Genomic DNA, 13508 nt, shown 5'->3' with positions numbered 1-13508 from the left:
TAAACAGTAATAAGTGAACCTACCAGGCTCAGCAGTGTACACACGCACGCACGCACGCACGCACGCACGCACGCACGCACGCGCGCACACACACACACACACACACACACACACACACACACACACACACACACACACACACACACACACACACACACACACACACACACACACAACCAGACACCTGTGTGCACGTATACACACGCACGCACCCACAGTATAACACACTGTGATGTTACATATTTACAGTCCATAGCATTGCTTTCTCAGTCTCACCATGCACTAGCCACTCTGCAGTGTAACTACATTCTCTCCATTCTCTACAACACACAACACAAGAAACACTAATAGGATATTTGATGAACTCCTTCTGTGCCCTTATCTGACTCATTCTTTCCATAATATTGTTTTTTCCCTCCCTCACTGATAACTGCAGTAAATGAGAAATAGATCGCCCTGGCTTTAAATACATGGGACTGCACAGCACCATCTTTTCCTTACAAATTCTGACATCTTGTGGGCAGAAATTGCTATTGCATACAGTATGTATTGATCCCTTACAATTTACATATGTGTATGTAGCATACAGGGTTAGGGTTAGCAAGGTTAAGAATATATTAACCCTAGAACACTAAACACGGGTGATTTTCACCCGGACAATTATATTTTTGTAATTTTCATAATGTTGTTGATGTTTGAGGTGGGTGTGTCTTTCAGTACCTTAATGATGCTCAGTGACATCATAGAAGGTAGGTTTGTTTCCCTGCCCACATGCCTGTTCTTTTCTACAGGCAGGTGTTCGGGTGACCTTCACCCAAGTTTAGTGATTAGTTAGTCAGTTTGTGAAGAGTAGGCCTACCTCAAGTTGCCATGTATTGCTGTACGTCAATATATTTTGATGAGAAATATTTCTTATGGAATATAATATATCACATTGGGTAAAATGTGGTTTGACAAAAGTTATGTTTAGTGTTCTAGGTTATTGAAGTTGCAAAAAGAGTCGGAAATAGAGAGATACTGTATATCAATAGGCAGGCGTACTGTATATCAGCAGGCAGGCAGGCAGGCAATTTAGATCCTCTTTTGGCGAAACGAGGACGCACACACACACTTTGAGCAACATACATCCTGCTGTGGTCAGAATGGTTGATCCTCTTTTGTGGGCATGCTTAATATTCAGGCAACAACACTATAATAGCTGATCAGCTGCTGGGTTCAGCAGAAGTTATACGTAGAGGCCTCGATATGGGATCCGTTGGCCTTTCTGTGTTTATCCTGGGTAGGCTTTTTATATTTGTCTTTTATATTTTCATATTTCACATTTGTTTTTTCTATCACATGGATTCTTTGGAAGCTGTGACATTGTTTTCTGGTTATAGCCATTATTCTGTTGCTGGCTTATTTCATCTAAACTTTTCTAAATAATGATAACAAAATGTAGTAGCCTTGACAGCTATGACAGGCACTGACAGTTTGCATTTACCATGGAAATATTTGTCTGTTTTATTTAGTTGGTCTAAGCACTGTATGCGGTAACAAACTCACATTGTGTGTCAATATTATGTGTATAAGTTAGAAGGGGGTTCCTCATGTTATATACTGTAAAAAAAATTCTAAGTTAATTACACAATACAAAAACTGGGTATGGCAGAGGTTTGGTCTTTCTGTACAAAATTTATTTTCAGTTGAGAATATTTACTGGTCCATTGGCAATTTAACCATAGCCGCAGCATTACAAGCTCCCATAATGCACATGAACGTTTACATACAGTATGTGCAGACAAGGACACACTTTGCCACACCCTGTTCAGCATGCTGTAGTTTGATGAAACGGATGCAGGGCCGGTTCTAGGCATAGGCGAACTAGGCGGTCGCCTAGGGCCTCAACCACTGAGGGGGCCTCGTCACAGGGAGAAGATTTTTTTTTTCATGTATCCCTTACATGGGCTACTGGCCACATGTGGCCCCCACCTAGCTTCTTAATTTTGATCTCAAAGTGCACCAGATTGAAGCATTTTCATGGCAAATTTACAATTTTTATCCGGCGTGGCAAAGCAGGAGGGGGGGGCCTCTGTATAATATGTTGCCTAGGGCCTCAAAAGGCCTAGAACCGGCACTATTGGTCGGGGGGGTAGGACCAAGGGATTTGGGATTTGTTTATAAACATTTTGGTATTTGTTTATAAACATTTGTGATTTGTTTATAAACATTTGTGATTTATTTATAAACATTTTGGGATTTGTTTATAAACATTTGGGATTTGTTTACAAACATTTGGGATTTGTTTATAAACATTTGGGATTTGTAAGTCTCATGGGGGGGGGTAGGACCACTACCAGTTGACCTGTAGTAAGTCTCATGGTCGGGGGGGTAGGACCAAGGGATTTGGGATTTGTTTATAAACATTTTGGGATTTGTTTATAAACATTTGGGATTTGTTTACAAACATTTGGGATTTGTTTATAAACATTTGGGATTTGTAAGTCTCATGGGGGGGGGTAGGACCACTACCAGTTGACCTGTAGTAAGTCTCATGGTCGGGGGGGTAGGACCAAGGGATTTGGGATTTGTTTATAAACATTTTGGGATTTGTTTATAAACATTTGGGATTTGTTTACAAACATTTGGGATTTGTTTATAAACATTTGGGATTTGTAAGTCTCATGGGGGGGGTAGGACCACTACCAGTTGACCTGTAGTAGGTCTCATGGTCGGGGGGGTAGGACCAAGTCTCATGGGATTTGTTTATAAACATTTTGGTATTTGTTTATAAACATTTGGGATTTGTTTATAAACATTTGGGATTTGTTCATAAACATTTGTGGCCCCCACCTAGCTTCTTAATTTTGATCTAAAAGTGCACCAGATTGAAGCATTTTCATGGCAAATTTACAATTTTTATCCGGCGTGGCAAAGCAGGAGGGGGGGGGGGCTCTGTATAATATGTTGCCTAGGGCCTCAAAAGGCCTAGAACCGGCACTGAACGGATGATTGGCTAATTGATAATGATGACAAGGGCCTTTAAAAATATTATCTCTACCGTTTCGGTACGATTAGCAGGTGAAGGTTGCAAATGCAACTTAGATTGGAACATTTTCTTGGCTTTCATAACTTTCAGCCAGCAAAAACCTATCCCAGTGTTGGAGGCAAACATGACCCGAACAGAAAAACATATTGATGTATAAATCCAATATTCTCAAGCTGATAATAATAATAATAACTAGAAATGTACTCTGTCGAGGTGCCAACTTGCGCCTTGCACACAAGTAGGGCATACATGGCCTACTTGTGCGCAAGCAGAGCGTACAAGTACTGCTACTAACTAAAGTCTATTACAACTGCTGTTCTAAATCCTTTAGACCCGTTATTGACCTTATACCAACCTTGAAGCGTACAGTCACCATCAACAGCCGATAAGGGACCACCATTTTTAACGACATACCGACATACATACATACATGCCTACATACCACTTTCGGTCCAGCCGACCACAGTACTTGCGCACTCTGCTTGCGCAAGTACTAATAACTAGAAATGCACTCTGTCGAGGTGTCTCGCCATGAGGTGCGCTCACCACTGGCATCACTTCTTATGACCTTATGCCCACCTTGACACGTACCTTAGTTATGTCACCAAGAATGGTGGTCCCTTATTGGCTGTTGGTCATGTAACCAAATCTGTTTCAATCATTAATCCTATTGGGATTGAAGTAGATCCTATATACAGCTTTAATGTTTGTTTTTAAACAATGCTTGTTTAAGAAAACGCCATAGACAATAAAGAGAAATGTAATGTTTGTTTTAGTCCTCAAAATTTTAACAAACATAATGTTGTAATTTATGTTGTAAGGTGATAAGAGCGCCCCTCACTTCACACGGTGTGATTTCTTTATATACAGTAGCCTACTGTATAAACATGATGGGATGACTTTAAACACCAAATATATTTCAAGGTTTTGGGCCTGTCTTTTCTTTCAGGTCTTATTACACATTTTGCCATTGCACAACAAACCAATGTGACTGCAACAAACTTCATCACTGATCTATACGCCACCACTGGAAACGCCACCAATGGAAACGCCACCAATGGAAACGCCACCAATGGAAACGCCACCACTGGAAACGCCACCAATGCCAATGGCACGGCATTGTACACTGAGCCACCCGACGCCAATGGAAACCATCTTTCAGGTTAGAACAATGTGAAGCCCTGGACAGCTGGCGTCGCCGTCTAGGCATCTAGGCTGGTAATGCCAATTTCATGTCAAACTACTCTGTACTTACGAGTGGAATAGAAGGGAGTGGCGACACGCTTTGATGGTGCCTATGGGCTATAGTTCCAAACATTGGAACTATCCCATTGAGATAGAATGAGCACTTCTGCATTCCATTGTTACAAGTTGGGAGTCAACGCTAGTGTCGCCACTCTCTTACTAGATTACTCTGGTTACTACCTACCAGTAAGACGCCCTGAGGACGCCCTGAGGGCGAGGACTGCTGGGCGAGAGCTGGCGCTTTGGCATGGGGGGTCAGATCAACATATGGAATTAATTCTGTACTGGCCATATAAAACGTGTCTTGAGTGTACAGGGTTTGATGAGATCAGATCAACAAATGGAATGTCAGAACAGGTCAGCTCCATATGGAGATCTAAGAGGGGGCAGTGTCTTGAGTGTACAGGGTTTGGTGCAATTTGAGATCTAATGGTCAGCCCACTGAAGAGAAAACTGGATGAGGACATCTCCTCCCACTGCAGTCTTATTTGAGTGAGTTCCCAAAAAAACTATTTAGATCTGTGAAAAATCAGCTTCCTCACACCCGACATACGCTGTAGTGTAAGCCAGGAGGGGGGGGGGCTCTGTATAATATGTTGCCTAGGGCCTCAAAAGGCCTAGAACCGGCACTGAACGGATGATTGGCTAATTGATAATGATGACAAGGGCCTTTAAAAATATTATCTCTACCGTTTCGGTACGATTAGCAGGTGAAGGTTGCAAATGCAACTTAGATTGGAACATTTTCTTGGCTTTCATAACTTTCAGCCAGCAAAAACCTATCCCAGTGTTGGAGGCAAACATGACCCGAACAGAAAAACATATTGATGTATAAATCCAATATTCTCAAGCTGATAATAATAATAATAACTAGAAATGTACTCTGTCGAGGTGCCAACTTGCGCCTTGCACACAAGTAGGGCATACATGGCCTACTTGTGCGCAAGCAGAGCGTACAAGTACTGCTACTAACTAAAGTCTATTACAACTGCTGTTCTAAATCCTTTAGACCCGTTATTGACCTTATACCAACCTTGAAGCGTACAGTCACCATCAACAGCCGATAAGGGACCACCATTTTTAACGACATACCGACATACATACATACATGCCTACATACCACTTTCGGTCCAGCCGACCACAGTACTTGCGCACTCTGCTTGCGCAAGTACTAATAACTAGAAATGCACTCTGTCGAGGTGTCTCGCCATGAGGTGCGCTCACCACTGGCATCACTTCTTATGACCTTATGCCCACCTTGACACGTACCTTAGTTATGTCACCAAGAATGGTGGTCCCTTATTGGCTGTTGGTCATGTAACCAAATCTGTTTCAATCATTAATCCTATTGGGATTGAAGTAGATCCTATATACAGCTTTAATGTTTGTTTTTAAACAATGCTTGTTTAAGAAAACGCCATAGACAATAAAGAGAAATGTAATGTTTGTTTTAGTCCTCAAAATTTTAACAAACATAATGTTGTAATTTATGTTGTAAGGTGATAAGAGCGCCCCTCACTTCACACGGTGTGATTTCTTTATATACAGTAGCCTACTGTATAAACATGATGGGATGACTTTAAACACCAAATATATTTCAAGGTTTTGGGCCTGTCTTTTCTTTCAGGTCTTATTACACATTTTGCCATTGCACAACAAACCAATGTGACTGCAACAAACTTCATCACTGATCTATACGCCACCACTGGAAACGCCACCAATGGAAACGCCACCAATGGAAACGCCACCAATGGAAACGCCACCACTGGAAACGCCACCAATGCCAATGGCACGGCATTGTACACTGAGCCACCCGACGCCAATGGAAACCATCTTTCAGGTTAGAACAATGTGAAGCCCTGGACAGCTGGCGTCGCCGTCTAGGCATCTAGGCTGGTAATGCCAATTTCATGTCAAACTACTCTGTACTTACGAGTGGAATAGAAGGGAGTGGCGACACGCTTTGATGGTGCCTATGGGCTATAGTTCCAAACATTGGAACTATCCCATTGAGATAGAATGAGCACTTCTGCATTCCATTGTTACAAGTTGGGAGTCAACGCTAGTGTCGCCACTCTCTTACTAGATTACTCTGGTTACTACCTACCAGTAAGACGCCCTGAGGACGCCCTGAGGGCGAGGACTGCTGGGCGAGAGCTGGCGCTTTGGCATGGGGGGTCAGATCAACATATGGAATTAATTCTGTACTGGCCATATAAAACGTGTCTTGAGTGTACAGGGTTTGATGAGATCAGATCAACAAATGGAATGTCAGAACAGGTCAGCTCCATATGGAGATCTAAGAGGGGGCAGTGTCTTGAGTGTACAGGGTTTGGTGCAATTTGAGATCTAATGGTCAGCCCACTGAAGAGAAAACTGGATGAGGACATCTCCTCCCACTGCAGTCTTATTTGAGTGAGTTCCCAAAAAAACTATTTAGATCTGTGAAAAATCAGCTTCCTCACACCCGACATACGCTGTAGTGTAAGCCAGTGATACTCAACCTCAGGCCCGCGGGCCACATCAGGCCCGCGGGACCATTATGACTGGCCCACAAATGAAAATCTAAAAAAAAGAAGAAAATGAAATCTGGAAAATGAAATAAAAATAAATAAATCTGAATGAAGTTATCTTTAATTACATTATTATAAGTAATACTATTAGAGTTGTACTATTACTCGAACGAAAATAAAAGCTTGGGGGGGGGGGGGGGGGGGATGCAATGCAAATGAAAGACATATACTGTGTATCCCTATTCCCTGACATAATTTTATAGCTAAACGGACAGAATTCTATTTTATTTGAATGATGAAACCCAGCTGCCATTAATAGTTGGAAATGGAAATTGTAATTGCGGAAATTGCGGAAATGGTGGAAATGGAAATTGCGGAAATGCGGAAATGGAAATTGCGGAAATGGTAATTGCGGAAATTGCAGAAATGGTGGAAATGACATGGAAATCGAAATTGCGGAAATGGAAATTGAGGAAATTGCGGAAATGGAAATTGCGCTAATGGTAATTGCGGAAATTGCGGAAATTGCTCTTCACTTATAGCTATCTATTTTCAGGTAGATTGTTTTATTTTACTCAGTCAGCCATATCACTACTCATTTTTTTTCATGAAAAAGGTCATAGCTGGGTAATCTATTTTCAGGCAAATTGTGTTTATTGTATTTTATTTTACTCAGCCATAACAATTTATTTTCTGTTAACCAACTTGCTGGCTGGCAGGCAGGCAGACAGCTACTCATAGACAGGCAGACAGACAGACAGCTACTCATGGAGAATTGGACAGGCAGGCAGTCAGACAGCTACTCATAGACAGGCAGACAGACAGCTACTCATGGAGAATTGGACAGGCAGGCAGACAGCTACTCATGGACAATTGGACAGGCAGGAAGGCAGACAGCTACTCATAAACAGACAGACAGCTACTCATGGACAATTGGACAGGCAGGAAGGCAGACAGCTACTCATAGACAGACAGACAGCTACTCATAGACAATTGGGCAGGCAGGCAGACAGCTACTCATAGACAGACAGACAGCTACTCATGGACAATTGGACAGGCAGGAAGGCAGACAGCTACTCATAGACAGGCAGACAGACAGCTACTCATGGACAATTAGGCAGGCAGGCAGACAGCTACTCATAGACAGGCAGACAGACAGCTACTCATGGACAATTAGGCAGACAGGCAGACAGCTACTCAGACAGGCAGACAGACAGCTACTCATGGACAATTGGACAGGCAGGCAGGCAGACAGACAGCTACTCATAGACAGGCAGGCAGACAGCTACTCATAGACAGGCAGACAGTAAGACAGCTACTCATTGACAGACAGACAAATAACTACTCATGGACAGACAGACAGACAGACAGACAGGCAGGCAGGCAGGCAGGCAAAGAGCTACTCATGTTATGTTATTATGTTATTATAACAGCTGCATGTTATGTGCAATAATTTGTGCAGTTAAGGAAACAGCTCTTTGTGTTTATGCAAGAAAATGTAACACATTTATTTATTTACATATTGTGTGCATGCACATTGTACTTTGATACATTTTGCGAAAATAAAGCAATTGAAAGAGAGAAGTTATCAAGTATCATTAATGTAGTAATTTTATCTACTGGCCCCTGGCCCCTTGCCATTTTTGTAATGTGGCCCACAGGTAAATCTATTTGAGTATCCCTGGTGTAAGCTACAGTATGTCATGCACATGTGTACGTTCAGATGGTTTGGGCAACCCACTGAGGAGAACAATTAATGAGGACAGACAGAAGGACAGTTTTAATAATGTTAGATAGACTAGTAGTGTAGAAGGGTTATATTAGGAGAGTAGCATAACAGACTGGACCAAATGTTATTTAGTCTCTAGACATTTAGAGTCTATTAACACTAATTAGTGTCTATTTCCAAACCGGACTAGTGGAAACGTGATGTACTGTTAAATAATGAAAGGGGTGTACTCATGGACACACAGATTATACTGTACACACTAAACAGCTCATACTATACCGGTGAAATTGATACCAAACTGAACAGAGCAACAGACAATAGCAAATGGTGCAAAGATAAGCTGTGAATTATGTTACCTGTTACCTTGAATGATGTACTTATAATTATATCTAACCTGTTCAATGATGCCCTTCATGTTGAAAGATGCCCTTCATATCTGCCACTGTATCTCTCACTGTCCCAGAACCAACCACAACATCTGAGATTCCTACAGCCAAGACTATGCCTACCACTCCTGCCACTGTGAAACCTTCCACTGTGAAACCTTCCACTGTGAAACCTACCACTGTGAAACCTTCCACTGTGAAACCTTCCACTGTGAAACCTGCCATCGGGCCAAGCAGTACGTCCTTCCATATTCTCTTCTTCAATTCACAAAAGTTGATTGTTTTCAGATGTGTAGATGTGTCAGTTGCCAGTTTATTTTGCTGGTCATGATTTTGATCTCCCTTTGTTTTGTTACATATACTCATTCATAAAAGCTGAATAAATGGAATAAATTAAATCTTTATTGTTGAACCAGGTAGCACTACCACCAAACCCAGAGTAGCAAAGAAACTCGACCCAGGTGAGTTTACTACAAAACAGAATAATATTTTATCTCTGTTATGACTAATTAACTACTACTATTTATAACGATTAACATTTTCTAATCCAGACAACAGTGCACACTGAGACTAAATTGTACTCTTTTTTGCCCTTACACTCACCCACTGAAGCCGTTTACGCTACACTCATTGTGGTCTTCGTCTTTCTACTTGGGATGGGAGCATCCTACTGTTTCCTAATTCGGCGATCTAAAGTGAGTATTCTGTATGTCTCAAATGACAACCCGCTATGCTATGTGAAACGTGCGTGTGTGTGTGTGCGTGCGTGCGTATACGTGCATGCGTGTGTACTACTGTGCATGCATCTTGCATGTGTGCATGCATTCATGCGCAATATAGGCTACAGTATACATACAGCATGCTTACAGTATCTGTGCGTGTTAAGAACCACCTGACCCTGCTACTTCTACAGACGTACATGGTTGGCCAGAATTCCAGACAGGAGGATGACCCTGAGATTCCCCTGAACGATATGGATGAGAGATCTCCTGACACAGCATCACAGAACGGTATGTCAATGTCTCAATGACTCTGTTGGAGGGGATGCTACTGAAGCAGCACATTCTTGTTTGATTGTGATGTCCTGGTTGTGCGGGTTCCAGTGTCACTCCTTGAAGTGCTGGTCGTGATGCTCTAAGTTTTTCTACAGTGCATGTATTTGGACATCCTTGTGACAATATCTTGAATCTAGAATCTTCAATCTATGTTCCCTCATTTCCTGGTCTAGTTTTCTAGGTTCTGTGTTTCTGTTTTCCCCAGCTGTAACTGATTTTCACCTCTCATGTTGATATCAGTGTTGTTTCAGTCAGTCCTTGGTGACTGGGGAACTCGTCCCTTCTTGACTACTGAGATTAGGGACCATGCAAATTAAGACTATTAAGATTCTTTTAGAATCTTAATTCTTTAGAGTCTTAGTGACCACCACTTTCACCCGGTTGCACCAAAATGTAATGTCAACTAGCGGTCCGGAGTCTAATGTACAGTATTAGTCCATATTTTTTCAATAGATTTGAGCAATGATGTTTTCTAATGAAACTTGAAACTTGATGTGTCATCACTGTATCGTGTCACATGGTTTTGTCTGTGACGTTGACTTTCACCTGTCTCTCCGGTATTAAAATGGACAATAATGGGTTTTGAACACCACTTTGCCTGGCTCTCTGCATGTGGGTTCCTACTACATCTGCTTGTGACACTGGCTTCCAATGTTATCAACCCATAATCACCAGTATGTTCTTATCGAGACCATGTCAAGACCATGCAATGGAGCCAGTATGGACATGTCCTACGTACTGCCTACCGTGAGTAGTATAGGCGACTAGAAAGCAAAAACATTGTGAAACTCATGGTGAAACTGCACTATACAACAACTTTACTTACGTCACGTGGCCGGTTAAGACTGAGGTTAGGGTTAGTAATAGGGTTAGTAGTCGGACGATGCGCCAAATGCGACGTCGGACAATGGCTGACAACAACATCAATATGTAGGAGATGTCCATACTTGCTCCATTTCATGGTCTTGATAAGAACATATTGGTGATTATTGGTTTTGTGTGTATTCCTGCATTGAGAGATCTCTGAACATAGACATTGATTTATTGGAGATTCTGCCTTTCAACTATTGTGTATACATTTTGTTTTGATTGTATTGTTGCACCTTTTGCTTTGGCAATGTAAACGTATGTTTACACACACACACACACACACACACACACACACACACAGACAAATGCCACTTATTATGCCATTACACTAGTACACTTATTACACTTACTATATTACACTTAATACACTATTACACTTATTACACTATAACACTTATTATGCTATTACACATATTACACTATTATACTTATTACACTTATTACACTATTATACTATTACACTTATTAGCCTATTACACTATTACTCTATCACACTTATTACTCTACTACACGTGATAGACTATTACACTTATTACACTATTACACTTATTATGCTATTACACTATTACTCTTATTCCACTATTACACTTATTACACTTATTTCACTATTGCACTTATTACACTATTACACTATTATTCTTATTACACTATTACACTATTACTCTTATTACACTATTACACTTATAATCACATTGCTCCATATTAATCATTGACAGGGGTGATCTTGTGTTCTTCAATGTGTTTTGGCTGGGGACCCCCAGGCAATGCTTTGAACATGTCTCGTGACCCCCGCCCCGCCCCCCTCCCCAACACCAATACAAATTGACTCCATACATATTTTGGCAATACTGTACTGTACTGTATTCCACTGTACTGTACTGTAATGTACTGTACAGTACTGTTATCCACTGTACTGTCCTGTACTGTACTGTACTGTACTGTACTGTACTGTACTGTACTGTACTGTACTGTACTGTACTGTACAGTACTGTACAGAGAGACCCCCCCAGTGAAAACTCCTGTAATGTAGTGCACCATTCAAAATGTGTTCAGTTGATCAAACTTAGCTACGGTCCCCGTAACGCTGGTTTGAGCTTATGTAAACTTATGTAAATCTCTGATCTGTGATTGGCTAGTAGTGTTTTTGTGTTCGCACACACACTCTCACACACACACACACTGCAGTACCAACTATCGCCTGCTGGGGGATGTCCCCATTAGATAACACACTTGTCATGAACTGTGTGTGTGTGTTCATGAACATGAAAACATGTTTCATGGGACTTGCTAAAAAAATTACACCAGACACATCAGCAACCTGAGACCTCCTGAATGATTTGTGTTATGGGGACCTACACATTTGTCCCCATACTGTTTGAGGTCCTCTGTAGGTGACTGTGTAAACAAGCATGTGTCCCCATTATGACGGAGGAACAAATGCACACACACACACACACACACACACACACACACACACACACACACACACACCAAATTCCTCTATGTGTAAAGCCTAAACCACACCTTCAGTTGCAAGGAGTTGCATTGATGTGGTTTATCTCAAAATGGTTTTGTTGCAAGGAGTTGCAACTGGTGTGGTTTGGGCTTAAGATAGGGTCCAACAAGTTTTACAACTATCTAAATAAATGATCATCCATTCGAATATATTAACGAGAGATTAAAGAGTGAATTATCAGAATAATCAAAAAAGAGAGGACGCAACCCACATGCTCAGTGCATCCCACACATGTTACTAAAATTTGGCAATTTAAAAGGGAAAGAAACAATCTTTCCAAAGGTATAAAAGTTACTGCCAAGGAGCATTGTTACAACATTGTTATTACCATGGAACATTGTTATAAATGTACGATGATCATTTGATCATGTAATGGTAATAGATTCATCTGTATGACTGCACAGTCTGATCTTTACAATTTAGGCATTTAGCAGATAATTAATCCAGAGCGATTTACAGTAAGCAGGAACAATACAAGGTAATCAAATACATGGAAATAGTCATCAAGAATCATAAGCAAGCTAAGAACCTAATATCTGTCTAACAGTAGATTATCTGTGCAGTGAAGCTATGAGTATACATTTTAGAGTGCTATGTGCTACGTCAACATAAAATGCTAAATTATAAATCTTTCAGGGATGCAGACATTTTCTGACAGTGGGGACACAAAAGAGGCCAAGGACTCTGAACCAGAGGACACACCTGGAGGACAAGAGGAGCATAAAGGTTAGAATAGTTGTCTGAACAACCAGTGTTGGTTTTGACAGCAGATTTTAGTTTTGGTCATAGTCTTTTGAATACAATTGAATTTAGTTTTAGTCATTTTAGTCATCTGAAATGTTTTATTATTAGTCTAGTTTTAGTCGACTAAATATAGGTTTTTATTCAACTAAATCTACAGTTGGTTTTGTCGAAAAAAAAACACATTTTTGCAGGCCTTGATGGCATCACAATGGCTGATTTTACACAAATCGCCAATGCACAAGCTCACGTGTTGCAGATCTGCTATTTTCAGAGTGCAATAGCCGAGCAAAACCAAACATAAATGATTTGTCTTTTAGTTATAGTGGATCTCTATTCCACTAGTCCCTCCCTAACATTTATGTTAGTCTAGTTTTTATTTGTTGAAACTGTCAATATATTTAGTCATAGTTTTTGTCGTCATC

At 41.0% G+C, this 13508-nt stretch overlaps 1 protein-coding gene across 2 annotated transcripts in view; it reads left to right on the top strand.

Moving 5' to 3' along the window:
* The first annotated feature begins 1236 nt into the window (after positions 1–1236).
* Positions 1237–13508, top strand: part of LOC308311646 (uncharacterized protein) — a 45320-nt gene continuing 33048 nt past the window's right edge. For both annotated transcript variants that reach the window (XM_080758419.1, XM_080758418.1), the window contains exons 1-8: positions 1237–1279; positions 3978–4190; positions 5901–6113; positions 8979–9137; positions 9318–9362; positions 9514–9596; positions 9815–9911; positions 12979–13068. In XM_080758419.1, the coding sequence (XP_080614545.1) occupies positions 1246–1279; positions 3978–4190; positions 5901–6113; positions 8979–9137; positions 9318–9362; positions 9514–9596; positions 9815–9911; positions 12979–13068 (934 nt within the window). In that variant the 5' untranslated portion in view covers positions 1237–1245. The remainder of the gene's footprint in view (positions 1280–3977; positions 4191–5900; positions 6114–8978; positions 9138–9317; positions 9363–9513; positions 9597–9814; positions 9912–12978; positions 13069–13508) is intronic.

The sequence above is a fragment of the Protomyctophum bolini genome (assembly GCF_963924005.1).
Source record: "Protomyctophum bolini genome assembly, chromosome: 3".
Taxonomy (NCBI): domain Eukaryota; kingdom Metazoa; phylum Chordata; class Actinopteri; order Myctophiformes; family Myctophidae; genus Protomyctophum; species Protomyctophum bolini.
This window is presented reverse-complemented; position numbering and strand designations above follow the sequence as displayed.